This window comes from Anthonomus grandis, chromosome 12, assembly GCF_022605725.1.
Source record: "Anthonomus grandis grandis chromosome 12, icAntGran1.3, whole genome shotgun sequence".
In the NCBI taxonomy this organism is placed as follows: domain Eukaryota; kingdom Metazoa; phylum Arthropoda; class Insecta; order Coleoptera; family Curculionidae; genus Anthonomus; species Anthonomus grandis.
In genome coordinates this window covers 26949280-26964971 of record NC_065557.1, presented here as the reverse complement: position 1 = coordinate 26964971, position 15692 = coordinate 26949280, and the positions used below count along the sequence as shown (strand labels likewise).

At 32.4% G+C, this 15692-nt stretch overlaps 1 protein-coding gene across 4 annotated transcripts in view; it reads right to left on the bottom strand.

Annotated features, from left to right (window-relative positions):
• Positions 1 to 15692, bottom strand: part of LOC126743430 (dmX-like protein 2) — a 141821-nt gene that overhangs the window by 43693 nt on the left and 82436 nt on the right. For all 4 annotated transcript variants that reach the window (XM_050450528.1, XM_050450529.1, XM_050450530.1 and 1 more), the window contains 4 exons: positions 14202 to 14458; positions 13999 to 14136; positions 8544 to 8821; positions 8189 to 8453 (listed from right to left, as the gene is read on the bottom strand). In XM_050450528.1, the coding sequence (XP_050306485.1) occupies positions 8189 to 8453; positions 8544 to 8821; positions 13999 to 14136; positions 14202 to 14458 (938 nt within the window). The remainder of the gene's footprint in view (positions 1 to 8188; positions 8454 to 8543; positions 8822 to 13998; positions 14137 to 14201; positions 14459 to 15692) is intronic.

Here is a 15692-nt window from a genome sequence, read left to right as displayed (position 1 = left end):
TATTTCGTTAATAAGAATACCTAACATTATTTCGCATGCAATAAAAACATCGGGCCTGGGAAAGACCCAACCCAGTTGTCACATTCCTTATTTTAGAGAGAATCTCAAATTATGTGTGGCAACTACTTTGACTACATACGTCCAAACGACGCAGCCATTTAAAAATCCAGATCAATTTTCCAAAAAAAAAAAAAAAATAAACCACATGGCAGGGCTAGTAAGGAGACAATTAACAAATGGGTGAAGTTATCGGCTGACGTTATCGGCTGCGGGTATTGACACAACGATTTTTAAACCAAATTCTACTCGTCACGCAGCCTCCTCGGCGGCTTTAAGAAAAGGAGTAGCTTTTGATACAATCTTCAGAACAACAGGTTGATCTGGTAAAAAAGGCCACATTTGCCAGGTTCTATAATCGTCCTCTGTCCAGGGAGCTGGATTTTGCTAAGGCAGTTTTAAACAAATCCTTTTCGGAGTAATTTAGAAACTGCAAATTTTACAGCTAGATGGTTAACCACTAGATGTTTTTTACAGAAATACAATCTATTTGGACTAAAAATTAATGTGTCTTGCTCAATTTTCATCCACCCTTACCACAATTTCTCTAAACAACTACGTGGTAAATTATAAGAATATATTCGGACTTGACGTGATAATAATTAAACGATCAAACGAACTTACCTTAAGTGAAATTCGAACGTAATTATATGAAGCGTCCAGTTTGAATATATTATATTCCCTCCCTCCCGGTTAACCCACTTTGATGTAAAGGATTAATAAAATTGAGTCTCTAAAAGAATGAGTTGAGACGGAGGGACGCGCGGCAAATATCTCAGTTACTGATTTGTTGTTTTTGCTTGAGTATGGTGCACGACAGGTAGCCAGGGGCGGACTACGTGGTAAATTATAAGAATATATTCAGACTGGACGCTTCATATAATTACTATTATATCGAACTTCAGATAAGGTAAGTTTGTTTGATCGTTTAATTATACCGTTGACACCCGATAATCTCCTTAATAACCATGTTGCCCATGTTACATTAAACGCTTGTCACAAGGGCATTTATTAGTCCATAAAATAGTGGTAACACATCATCTATTGATAAACCCAGGCTATTTCTCCTCAAACACGCTACATACCCAACTCAGTTGTTTACAAACAAGACTGTTCATTACCTCAGGGATAGCTAACTCCTTAAAGACGGAGCCCCCTGTATATAGTTTCACGTTTTTGAAAGCTAAGCTTCCACATTCTCTATTTGTAAGACTCTTTAGGTGCAACTTGGATAACTTAACAGGGTTAAAAAATAGTTTTGTACGTAATTTAGAGTTTTTTTCAAATAATTCACACAGAGATTGATAAATGCACCTTTCCTTTAATATTATTATCGGCTTAAAGGAGTATTCATAATCATCTGTAACTTAGATGATCTCTGACGTGTAGACACGCGACAAGTAGGTCAAAAACGCGAATGTTCAGGTATCTACAGTGCTGTTCTTGAGCATCTGCTATGCGGAGCAATTCTTTATTTTTATTGGGTAGATTCGAAACATCGCTTTAACCAAAGAAAGTTATCCTTTTCACCAAACATTTCCTCTATTTTCTTGAAAATAGCTTTAACGAATTCAAAAAAAATCACCCCTATTTGTTTCCTCAGCAAAAACTTTTGGGTTGAGATCCAAGTGACTCAACACCATGTTTCGATAAAAATTATTTACAAAATAATTTAAAAAACTTAGAGTTTATATATTCACAAGTAGATCACAACTGGAAAGATTATAATTATAAAAATAATGATTTTTCGTTTAAGATACTTTAAAAATATACACTTATATAAGGAAAAATTTAGGCTAGAGCAACAGAAAGTCTGTTTTACTGCATAGACCAATCTACATATGGAGAAAGCTCAATTGCTCGGAATGCATACTAGACTTCATAGTAAGTATCTTATCCACATATGGTATATATTCTTATAAATAAGAGGTTATCTATAATAAAATAACTTCATCAAATGCTTAATATAAGTCTTAAGTAAATATTACTACTATTAGAAATTGTAATAAGTTATTTTAATTTTAACATGTTTAAAAATGACTCAGCTACGAGTGCAGTGACCCACAGGTTATATCCTATTTTCATTTATTTGTTCCAAAATAGTGATGCTTGCGCAAGATGTAGTCACTGTATAATACCAATTTTCATATTGATTTTATTATGCTTTTTTCATGTCTCACGCACATTTAATGTTAATTTCCATTTTAAAGGCTCTCGCAACCTATGAACCAACACCTACTCAAAGACAAGGCCTTAGTGCTTGGCGCGTGACGTCATCGATGTGGGCCACCGATTTTTAAAAACCAAGGGATTTCATATGCTAATATCTCAATATTTGACTTATTTTAAAAAATGCTAGGAATAGAATAGAGTTCAGGAAACATTTAAAGGTATGTTTTAGTTCTGGTTGAATGTCAGACTCCCAACTCCCCTAAATCTGCGCCAAAATTCAACATACGTATTTAGGTATTTTTTTATACCATTAAGTATAAAAAAAATTTATTATATACACATAAATACATATATTGACTTTAAAAGCTTAAAAAGCTTAGGTATACTCCAGTTCATGTAATTTTTTAATTGCAGAAAAAGAAGCACATTTTTTCTTTGAGGTGTCAAAATCAGGAAAATAAAATTTTTGGTCTGGTTTAGAGTTAAGCCAATTATTAAATACACATTTAAGTAAGTGAACTGTGTCAAATAGGTAAAATAATGGTCTCTGATTATCTATGGGATGAGGATAAACAATGCTAAGTTGGTCTGCAGTTGAAAAATGACTAATGGCATTATTATCACACTATTAAAAAACTATGTACCCAATCTCCTCTAAATTTTCAATAATTGTCTTAATAAAATTATAAAGTATGTCTGATGTAATTTTGGAGATGGGAGCTATGTGAACTACTTCCTTAAAGCTGGAACACACACTTGTAATCATAAAAGTAAATGCCGTTGAAGCTAGAGACTTATTATTGACTGATGTTCCAGTGATATTACCGCCTTTATAGTCCATGTAAGGGTCAATATGAATTTCATCAAAAAAGAGTGTCACAAATCTCTCATGATCCTTTAGTAAACTAAACACATTTCAGGCATAAGTTAAAAACATTTTTTTTCATCTATGTGGGGATCGGTCATGTGTTTACAAATACCCATTATAGTTTGAGGATGTGGTAAAATTAGGGATCCATAATCTCTTAAATACTTGTATGCATGAGGACTAATAGTATAGATTATAGAAGTCAAAATTATTGTACTACTTGAATATCTGTACCTTTCCTTTGCAGTTGTAAACAAAGCTAATTGTTCACAAATAAAATCTAAAGAAGGCACTATTTTGTTGTCTTCAATGTTTTTAAAACTTTTTAGTATATTTGACACAAAATGGAACACACATTTCATTTTATTTATGTCATTTGATGGTTTGGCATGATCGAGAATAGTATTGCCAAGGGTATTGGTAGCAGTTTCGGTAGCAGTATTTGTAGGTGGCAGATTTAAGTCACATTCAGGGTTGTCATTATTGGTAACATTTTCCTCCAAAGACAGGGTAATAATAGTAAGGTCTATTGCTTCAAGTATTGCATATAAATCATCTAAACTATGGGAAGTATATGGAGTTTTAAATTTTGATGTTAAAACACAAACTGGCTCGCTATATAAAAAAGTTTCAAAAGTTTCAGTCATGGTTTTAGTAATTCTATTGTAAAAATTTTACCTGTGTTGGAATCTTGAACTTAATATGTATAATAAAACGTATAATAAAGTACTCTTTATTATACTACCTTCAGGAAAATGAGCTTCACATACTTTGGTGTTGTTTGTGGGCTCAAAGTCATCTCTGTGTATGGCTTTTACCCATTTTCCCCTTAGATTTAGGTATATCCTTAGGAAAACCGAAGACATGCACTTTAGGTCCGTTTTTATAGTTTCCGTTACAACCCAGAACACAACACATTTAAGGCATATTTACACCCTGGTATAAACTACAAGCCGAACTAGGAGAAAAACATTAAATTAAACACGAACTGAACTATTAAAGTCTGATATAAACAAATAAAACCGCGGCGCGCCGGAGACCCGGTTTTTCAGAGGATTTTTCTAGTCCGAAAGTACGATTTTGCGATTTAAAAGTACGCGAAGAGTTTACATAAATATAACATACACGTTTCGCGGAAATAAACTAATTTTAGAAAAAAAAACACAAAAATGAGCTAATGTTTACTGCGGATCTCGTCAGAAATACCGGCAACAACAGAACATAAATATAAACAACCTAACCTCTCGTTTCATCAGGTGGCACAACTAGTAGATGCGCCGCTGTCAGATTTATATAGAAAGAACTCCTATTGGCAAGTAACAAGGTATAAATGATAAAATTTGAAAAAATGGAAGTTTAAATTATGAAAAGAGAAATAAGGATGCACTCTTTTTTTTAACTAAATTGTAAAGTAAGAGCAGTTAAAGATATAGATTTAATTATTTTAAGATAGTAATAGAGCATCCTAATGTTCACGGCAATCTGCAAAGTCTGGCAGCGTTGCAGGCAGCCTTCCGCGGACGAACAACGGCAGCGTCAACAGCCGAATTCACCTGAAAATCAACCCGAAGTGCATGGCCCAAACGCGTGACGTCACGAGCAAAATTTTTTGGAGCGCTTTGTCCTTTTGTAGAGGTGTTATTGTATGAACTCACTAACCACCTTAATATTATGGTGTTTTAGAGCTTTACTAAAATAATTTAACTTAGCCTTAATATACTTACGTTTGTTATTCGAGTATATTAATCAATACAATATCTAGAAAATGTTTTAAACAATTAAAAAACTAAAAATATACAGGGTGTTCCATTAAAAAAAAGCAAGCTGATAATATGACTTGACGGAAGTGCTACACTACCTCTCAAAAGTATTTACGGTTTATTTATAACAAAATGAATATAAACAATACATTTTTCAATTAATTAAATTTAAGAAAATCAAATTTTGGATTCATCTACATGTCCGCCTTGATTTTTAATAACAGCTTCACAGAGTTTCGGTAGTCTTCTAATTAATTTGTCCAAAGTTTCCTGAGGTATCTTGTGCCACTCTTCTAGGATGATCCTCCACAAGTCTTTTTTTGATATGGCGCATGATTTTCGCACTTGTCTATCCAGTTCATCCCACAGTAATTCGATAGGATTGAGGTCAGGTGATTGTGGGGACCATACCATAACTTTCAGAAGATGTTGCCTTTGTAATTGACCTAAATGTTGCTTACACAATTTCGACGTGTGCTTGGGGTCATTGTCACGTTGAAAGATGAAGTTTTCCCCAATTATTCAAGTACCAGAAGGAAGTACATTGTCACTTAAAATTGTTTTGTAACCCTCTTTTTGAAGAATTCCCTCTGTTCTAATTAGATCGCCCACTGCAGATCCTCCGAAACAACCCCACACCATCACCGAACCACCACCGTGTTAACTGAGGCCACAGTACAGTTCTCAGCGACCCTTTCATTGGCATAACGGCGAACAAAAACTCGCCTCTTCGTTCCAAAAACCTCGAATTTCGACTCGTCACTCCAGAGAATTTTCTTCCAGTCATCAATGGTCTATTCTTTGTGTGATTGGGCCCACTCAAGTCTTTTCTTCTTATTAACATCCTTCAGTAGCGGTTTTGATACAGCTAAATGTCCTTTAAGACCAGCATTATAAAGTCGCCGTTTTACTGTCGAAACACTGACCGCTTTTTTACGCTCCTTGTTGATTTTTGCTGTGATTTCAGGGGTAAGGCGTCTATTGCGTTTGCTTGTAATTATAATATTTAAATCCTCCTTTGAACTTGTTGCCTTTGGCCTTCCCGATCGAGGTTTGTTGCTAATAGTTCCTTCTCTGGTGAATTTTCTAACATTATAATCGACATTTCGACGAATTCCCAAATTCGTCGAAATTTGACGGTTAGTCTTTCCAGCCTTATGAAATCCAATGATAATACCTTTTGTTTCTATCGATCACTCTTTTGTTTTAGCCATTTTAAAGATTGTTGAAAAACCAGCAAAGAAACGGTGACAATCGTCAATAAGCAAGCGAAATTATTTACCAATGTTACACAAAAAATCAATTCTTGAAGACTAAACACCTTTAAATGTTTCAAATTTAATAGGAAACGAGCTGTAAACAGATTAGTTTTTTAGAAGAAGTGCATATTTTCACTACATTGTTTGTTGTTTGCAAGACTGAGTATTTTTAAATACTCAGTGTTTTTCAACGAACCATAGTTAATAGGTATGCTGTTTAAGCATAATTATACAATTTACAAAAGAGATACAATCTAAATATAGGTATAAAGATAAGATTTTTGTATCTAATTTAAAATGTTAAAAAGAAGGGCAAATACTTTTGAGCGGTAGTGTATGTGAAAATATCACCACATCACCCAATTATAAAATTATCCAAAGTTTTTTGACGCAGTTATCGCTTCGCTAGTAATATAGTTAACACCCAATATACAAGTAGTATTGTTAAAATAAAGTAGTTTTTTTGAGATGTTAATCATATTCGTTATTTCCATATTAATTTTTTCATAAATTCATAAATTATCTTTATTATAATCATATTTTTTCATTTGATCAAGATAGCAATTAGAATAAATTAGTTCTAGCTTATAGAGTTTTAAAGTAAAGTTTGAAATATTATTATAAATGTTAAGTTTTTCGCTATTTTCGAAGCCGCTATAAAAATAGGTTCCCATTTAAAACATTACTTTGACCTTGAATTGACCTTTCAAAACGATCCCAAGGTCAAAATGATCCTTCACAGGTGCATGTGCCTCTCTGTCCTGAATAACTTTGGTCTCAAACATTTTTCTGTATTTCGCTTATTTTAGGAGCAATTTGGGTGCATATATTTAAATGGCCCACCCAGTATATTTTGTGCATTTCTTATAAAATTAATTTTTATAAGAAATGCACTTAAAATTTTTATAAGTCTTATGCCAGATATAAACAAAATGAGAAGGTAAATTACCCATTAGTTTATAAAGCTTAAGCAGATATTTAAAATTGATTAGGTACAAAAAGCTAAAAAACTGTATCATATCAGTTTTTTGAATGTTTGCAATGTTTCTTAATAGAAGAAAAATGTATAATTATTTTATAATCTGCAAACATCATTTTTCACATAAAAACTTAGGTATGTCAAAAACGGTTAACCTTAGGTATAGGACATTACACACAAAAAGCTGTTAGTTTCTAATGTAGAATTCAAAAATTTTGTTATATATACGGTGTTTTTTGTTTGAAATAACCAAGTTGACGTCTACTTCCGGTATAAGTGGAACTGCCGCTATCTTGAAAATTTTTAACGTTTTCCATAATTGATCCATGCGGTTCCTGGAGACTCACCTTGTATATTTTTGAATATCCCGATATAAACACTATTCGGAAAACAGAAAAAAAATTACGGGAGCAGGGCAGTATTTTTAACTTAATTTGGAGCGACTGTAGATTAAAAAAAAATTAAATGGTTGCAGGAAAATTGAAATTTATCCTAGAATTAATTAGCCGATAAAAAAGAGCCGAGATACGTGATCCTCAAGCAGGAACGAGTTGATCATCACGCCTTACGTTTTCAGAGTCATTAGAATAGATTAATTGATAGCCGCTTATACATCAAATGAATTAAGTTTTGCTGCCTTCAGAAAGAGCCAATCCAAATATTACCAAAATTAACCAATAGAAAAAGCTTTAGCAATTTATTATGATTTAAAAAAGTTGATACTTTTCTATAAAAAATCTCCGAAAAATATTTAAGGAAGACCATTTAACTTAGCTATAGATACCTAAAATATATTTAGATTTTGATCTAGAATGTAAACATGTAATAATAGATAGGATATTCCATCTAAATTAACGCAGTTAATGAAAAATCTTTTTCCGGTTAAATCAGGTTTAATTCTATTCCTGAATGTTAATGGAAAACTATAAAAATGTTTGAGCTGTGTATCCCTAAAACCAGGACATAATGCCAATTTTTTTTTACAATCAATATTTTCCTAATACATGAATGTCGTTTCCGAATAACCACCCTGTATAGATAAATTAAGCTAAAGCATATTGTATATACTATATTTTATAAATAAAACCATTACCTTTTGAACCAAAAACGCCAAAATACTGATCTGAGGAGGTACAAATTGCTCCCTATAAGTAGGTTTATCTTCCTTCATGATGCTTGATTGCGGTCCCAATAATTTAGTATTTAATTTAATTCGTTGTTTCGATAACCAGTTTGCCGGTCCACTAGACTCCTCACTGGGAGTTTGCACACTGACCTGAGTCTGAAGAGCGTTGCCGGTTTGATTGCTTGTAAGACTAGCAGTACGCAGAAGTTTCTTGATTCCACCTCCAAATAATCTAAAAAAATCTGCTTATGAATGCTTCTGAATAATCAAATTTTAATAGTGAACATTATTTTCTTAAATGAGAACTATTAAAATCACTAACTTTCCCCACACATCTGTATCCAAATTATGCGCAGTGACATGAAATAGGATAACACAGTCACAAGTTACGAGTCCATACAATAATAGGGCCAAGAAGGTAGCAGTAAACGCCTCGCATAAAAGAACAGTAAGTCTTGGTGTGTCTTCGTCTTTTTCTCTTGCTAATAGTGCCCTAAGACTGGTGACGCCGGGCCATTTTGCGGGAAGGGTTACTATTTGTTGGCTTTCGTTTACTGATATTTTGCGTTTTCGGCCGACAAGAAAAGTAGATGCTATGTCCTGAAAAAGTTAGTAATTTAATAATAATGACAAGAGTATTTCGTAGGTCTCTCGGTTTAAAATCTAATATTTTAAATATTGTAGCAAATAAATTATTTGTTGTGTGTAATTTTAGAGTGGGACAAAAAAAAGTATAATATTACACTAACTACATTAAAAAAAACACAAGAATGTGCTATCAATAATAATAGTTACCTAAAATATAACAATAATATAAGAAAAAATAAATTTTACAGCTACTAAACAACTAATTAATAAAATATTATTATAATAATAAAAAAATATAATAATAATTAAAAATAGAACTATTCATTTCTGAAAAACTGCCGTTGAATATGTCACATTGATCCTGCACAGAACTAAAAATGCTGCACGCTCTGCCTATTAGAGAGAAATTGCCAATAATCGTTTTAAGTGTAGATAGGTAAAAAATTTCAGAATTTTTAGATAATATGAGGGGCACATAAAGATTAAAATGCTCCAATAAATCAGGCCAATCAATTATTTGAAAGTTCAAATAACAATTGCAGATCGATTTTTGCCTCAAAGCTACAGTAAGAAAACCTTTCTAGCATTCGCCGCTGGTGTGGAAAACTAATATCCGGCTACACTTCCTCACATTTATATTAAAGCAACTTTAAAAATAACGCTAACATTTTCTAGTTTATTTATATGATACGGATATTATGGTGACGGCACTGTAGAAGCATACTTTTATATATAAATAAATTTTCAGACTAAAAATATTATTAAGTCTGTGCGTTTCTAGTGACAAAACCCAGCATTCAGTAACTCGGAATGATAATGTCCTGGATATGTGGCCGAAAAGAAAGGGCGCCATCGAATGTCACCCCTAAGTCTCTGAATTCCGTTGCTCTTAGCACAGTCTCAAATTCTACAGTATAGTCATAAGTTATTACGTTTTTCTTCAGAGAGTAAGAACAAACTTTACTTTTACCGTTGTTATTTTTGCACTATGTATTGAGGAGCCTAATATTATTTGGAATTCCCTCCAGTATGAAATACTACTGACGCTATAATATAATTTTCCATCCTTTGTATATAACAAAGTATTCACAGCTGTTTTCATATACCAGACTGGACCGCAAAATTAACGCATAATTTAAAATTTTGAAAGATTGGGCATACATTTGTTTTAAATGACACCAATGGATCTTGGAGTATAATTGGATTTTTTTTTATCTCTTAATATTTTTGGGCAGCAAATGAGTAAAATCATACTTAAGATTAGGTTTCTGATTATATCCTAATCTATCTTATCCTGTATTTCAATCAGCCTTAATGAGAATTCATTTAGGCCTCGGGGTGGAGGCTGTGAAGCCCGAACACTTCGGCCCTTATTGTCCCATAAATGCTTGATGGGATTAAGGTCCGAACTTCTTGCTGGCCAAGGTCAAGTTGCAATTTCTAGTTCCTGGAGATAATTTTATACCACTCTCACCACGTGTGGACGTGCATTATCAAACAAAGGGGGCGTATAGTACTACATGCGGTTCTAAAATATCTCTAAGGTATTGATCAGCTGTCAGACGACTCTCTCTATCAATTATTAGTAATTCCGTGTGGGTCTCCAATATACCACTAATGCCACCTCATATCATGACATCCTCCACCAAAACTAATGGTTCCAACCATGTTACACTGGGCATATCGCTCGCCAGGGTGTCGATATACTCTTCTTCGGCGGTCAACATTAAAAAGACAAAAATCTTGACTTATCACAAAACAAGACATTGCTCCATTCACGCGCTCCCCAGTTTAAATGATCTCGCGCAAAGGGAAGACGCTGCCTTCGATAGTCTGCGGTTAGAAGGGGACCAGTTGCAGCAGGATAGGGAGTAATTTCGCCTTCTACCAACCTCCTTAGCACTGTATCTTGACTAATATGGAAATTTTATCTATCGAAAAATGTCTGCTGGAGTGAAGTGCAAATCGAGTTCGTAACGCCTGCAATCGCAAAAATCGGTCTTGATTATGTCCCTGTCCAGGTCTTCTTTGGTTGGTGTTAGTATCCCGATATCGTGCCAGTCCTCTGGATACCAGCCTTCTTCCACAAGCGCTATGGCAACAACACATTCCTCAGCTGATAAATGTCTATTTTTACGAATGTTTTGGGCCATTATAGACTGCAAGTATATGTAGTAGTAGTTGTTTAAGTAATGTTTTCATTACCACGTACAACTTAAACTACACATATATAAAAATGACAAAAATGCGCTTTTAGAAATGAGGTTTATTTACCATTTGTTTTAAAATGTTTCAAAATTTATAAAACGACGTTAAGAAATATTTTAAAGGCATTAATGTAGATTTAAAAAATTTTGTCCGAAATTCAGGCTTTTAAAATTATGCGGTAATTTTGCGGTGCAGTGTATTTATAAACGCATTATAGAAAAGCGGCCATAATATGGAACCCTGTGGAACTGCAGATGTTGCAACTATCTGAGCCCAGTTACGACATTAACATACGTGCTGAAGGCAAACGGTAAGGTAAGAGTTGAAAAGGTTTATTAAGCGGGAACGAAAGTCGCACTTTTGGTAAAGATTATTGGGAAAAATACCCTGATCTAGTAATCTGTGTAGATAACATCAACTAGTGAATTAGAATTGACTCCGATATATATTCTATAAGACAGATTAAGTTTGCAATGGTTGATCTGCCTTTCATAAATCCATACTGACGATAATCTATAAGACCCCTCATAAAAGGGTACAAAGTTGCATAAAGAATACGTTCAAAACATTGGAAAAGTTGTTTATTATTGTAATAGGCCGATAGTTCTCAATGAGGTGTTTGGAATTCTTTTTATCTACTCGAATTGTTAGCGGTTTGGAAAAAACACAAGCACAATCAGATAAGAGAAAAGTTAATATTTTGTCAGAGCTAACTATTGATTTCGGCTTGATAGTTTTTAAGGCAAGTACAACATCATTCTTGGTAAAGTTGGATAAAATTATGGGTTGTACTTATGAATTTTGAGTTTTAATAATATTATTTGGCGGTTATCTAACAGTAGTGTAAAAATTTTGAAAGAAATCGATAAAAGCAATGGCATTACCTTACCACCTTGTTAACAGCTCTCCTTTTTTATCAAACACAGGTTTTGGTAACAAGCTATTTTTCCTGAAACTTTGCAGAAATTATGGGTTTCAATTTTAAGCCATCTTCAAGCTTTTTATAGTACTGCTTATATGACTTAACAATAATGTTTAATTTTAGAACGCAATTCTTTAAATTGTTTAAATCTTGAAGATAGCTTTTTTCCACATGTTATGTTTTTCTTTTAAGGATTTTATTAATATAAAGTAATAATGTGCATATCTTAAATTTGTGCCCTGGTTGTGCTAGTTGCTGTTTTAAATGTTTTAGATAGGTCTGAGGATGTCATATAAGAGGAAGCAACATGTATCCCTTCTTGAATATATTTTAGATGCGAACCTTACGACTAAACAGTTTGTTTTTCATATTTAAATTAAGTATCTTTTGAGAATCATGGACCATTTTTTCATATTATAGTTTAGTTGGTGTCGCGTATTAAACTTTTGGTATAAACATACAATGTATATTTATGTTAATTATACAAGGTTTTTTAAATATTATGACACAATTTAAAAAAAGTTCCTATAAACATATGTCCCAAACGTCTTTGATTTTACAGTACAGGGTGTGGAAGTTGAAAGAAAAAAACTTCATTTTTTCAATATCCCTGTAGATATTCTTCTGAGAATTGGTATGTAGTTTCTAAGCACTCATAGGATTTTTTCTATACACAATTTAAATTTTTATATTCGTCATTGGCGTTCATGCGGATTTTAAACAGATTTTTTTTAAGAAAAAGATACTACACTGGTTTTTCTTGTAATAAAAAATATTTCTGAATTCTTTCCTTCTTTTAAAGCATATCTGGTTTCTAGGTAATTTTTAGCCCGATGGACGGGTTTCGCATAAAAAAATAAAAACCATTATTATGGATAGCCAACGTAACCTAGCCATGTGTAACGCCTAAATCTGACTATATTAATCAAGTATTACTTTTATACATCTAGTTTCAGCACTCTTTTTTTGAAGTTTTTTTTAGTAAAAAAAAAAATACAAGTATACATGAATATACGTAATTGATGATACATGAACTTTCTTGGTCGCAAACGATGGTTTTTTTGTAATATATTCTATTAAAATTTTTGCTGAATGTAGACTATGGAAAAAATCAAAATATGGGTAGCATCCTTCTCAATCGACTTTAGTCCTAAAAACCTTCAATTATATCAAGTTTTTTATTGGACTCTAACATTTTTTGATGTTCATTTTATCAAATACTACTAGGCATGTTGTTTTTAAATTTTTATTTATACCTGCATATTTTAATTTTAAATACTCTTTATATTTTCATCAGCTCCGATTTTAAAGATAATTTGTACAATTCATTTTTGAATAGTTGGATGTATCTGTTATGTTTTTATACCTGTAAACCATACTCCACTAAATTACTTATATTTATTAACCAATTGCCAGTAATACTAAATTGAAACTTATCTAAAAGTATTGAGTCGCTTCAATTAAAATTAAGATCTATTTATACTTTTTCGTATTTTCATTTGTAGTTGTATGAGTTACACGTCCTCTTGAGTAACGTTGTTTGGCCATGTAAAGTAAATTAAAAATTATAACCACGACTACTATTGTAATTTGTTATAGCTCCTTGCATTCTCCGCCTACTACAGTATTACGAGCATTTCCCGAATTTTCTTGCATGAATATATTAATTGATTAATTTCAAGCATTATCTTTAAACTAATTTGTAAAGAATTGGAGCATTTGAGTTTTTTATGTTATATTTTATAGAATATATATATAAGCGGTCATTAAACTAGAATTTTAATAACATAATCAATAATTACATTGCAAAAAAAATTTCGAAAGAATAGACAAATTGTTTATTCACCAAAAAATGATAAAACAAATATTAAGAAAAGAGAAATACGACTAACTGAACTAGTGAACTGAACTATTATGATTCAATATTTTCTCTGTGTACATTAATTATTATCAGACGAAAGAATAGCTATAATAACAATTTACCAAGAAATAGTATACTAAGGATAAAATCATAATTTTTGTATTAAAATTATTACTCGATAAATATTGAAATCATTACCTGCGAGTCTTGTACTGAAGCTTTAAAAGTGTCCGAATCACATAAAGATTGGTAAATACATGCCGAAAGAGCTATTGCAAGATCCCTCAAGACAAGTAACTGACTTTGATTTGTTTGAGGTTTGCGAAGTTCCACCATCTAAATGAATAATACAATTTAAAGAATTTAATTATATTTAGTCACCTGTGAGGAAAATTTCTTACCGTTTGTAACATATCATGAGTAAGACTCTGTAGGTATCGAATCGGATCTGCGATAACAGTTTTGCTACTAGCGACGCTAGCTGCCAATAAGGGCAAACTGGTTGGGAACGGTAATGGACTGAGTAGTTGTTGATGCGTTTTTTCTTGTTGCAATTCTTGCAAAAGTAACATTAATTCCATTCGAACTGAGGCTAGACCTCCAGTTGCACCGTGTAATGAACAGTAGCTAAGAAGAGTACGCAATAGTGTTTCATTAGCTGAAAAAATGCAATTTAAATTAATGAACACAATAAACAAAAGCGAATATTGAGCCTAATTCAGTGAAATAATAATAAATGTATGTACCCCTTATATTATGATACAAAAATAGTAATAAATACTATAATATAACATTATATGGGTTGACCTACCAATTACCACTTACCAATCAGACAATATGAGAGAATATATTTTCGGACAATATTATAGAATAAGAATTTTGTGTGCAAAGAAGTATGTAAATGACGTTTTAAATGTAATTACAGATGCGCATATTTTAAAAGAGATGGGTGACGTATTATATCTTTAGGCGAATTTTAGGAAAAAGATCTTAATATTGGGGGAGACCAAAACTAAAGAAATGATTTTTTCGAAATGAATTTAATCTTAATATATTACCAGAAAATTATCAATAAAAAAACTATTCAATCAATAAGCTGTCTACTAACAAGCGAAAATGATGATTAAAGCCTTCACAGCTCGGATCTCTTTAAACTCTTAAGGGTTAAATACCCTCTCCTTAGAAAGGAAGTTGATTTGGGAAAATAATGATATTCAAGACAATGACTTAATAATTAAAACAAAATTTTAATCACTGATTCTAAAAACGGTAAACCGTTTGAATCAGCCACCGGGAGACCCAACAGATCTACGTCGCCGTGAAAAAAAAAAGCTGAGGTTCGCAAGTTTTAAGAGGGTTAAACATAAAATATGTAACTGGTATCTTTCTCTTGTAGTAAGCCAGCCGGATTCTATTTTTATATATGATCAAACTTACGAACACCATAACTAAATCTCAGGCATGCATTTTGAACATTCTGCAAAGACAAATGATCCTGCTGAGTTAAAGAAGGATTCTCTATGCATATACAATAATCTAAGTGTTCATGTAAAATTGTCTGTATAACTGACGATACATGACTCAATCTTAGATCTGGGTCGATATAAAGACCTAAATGCTTGCAACTTCTATTGCCCTTAACGAAATGCCATTCAAAGTCAATAAAAAACGCTGATCGTTCAAAATAATTTCTTTAGATTTACCAAGCAAGATTAATTGAGTTGACAAGAAAGAGCCTATGAGCTATGAAAACATTATGGATGATTTATAAAAGAGTGTTCATGCCAAACAGATATTAGCATTGAGACAATAATAGACTTTCGAAAAGGTGCCATGATTAATTAAATTTTCATTTAATTTTAAAAACCTGGAAAAGATTACTAGATAACTAC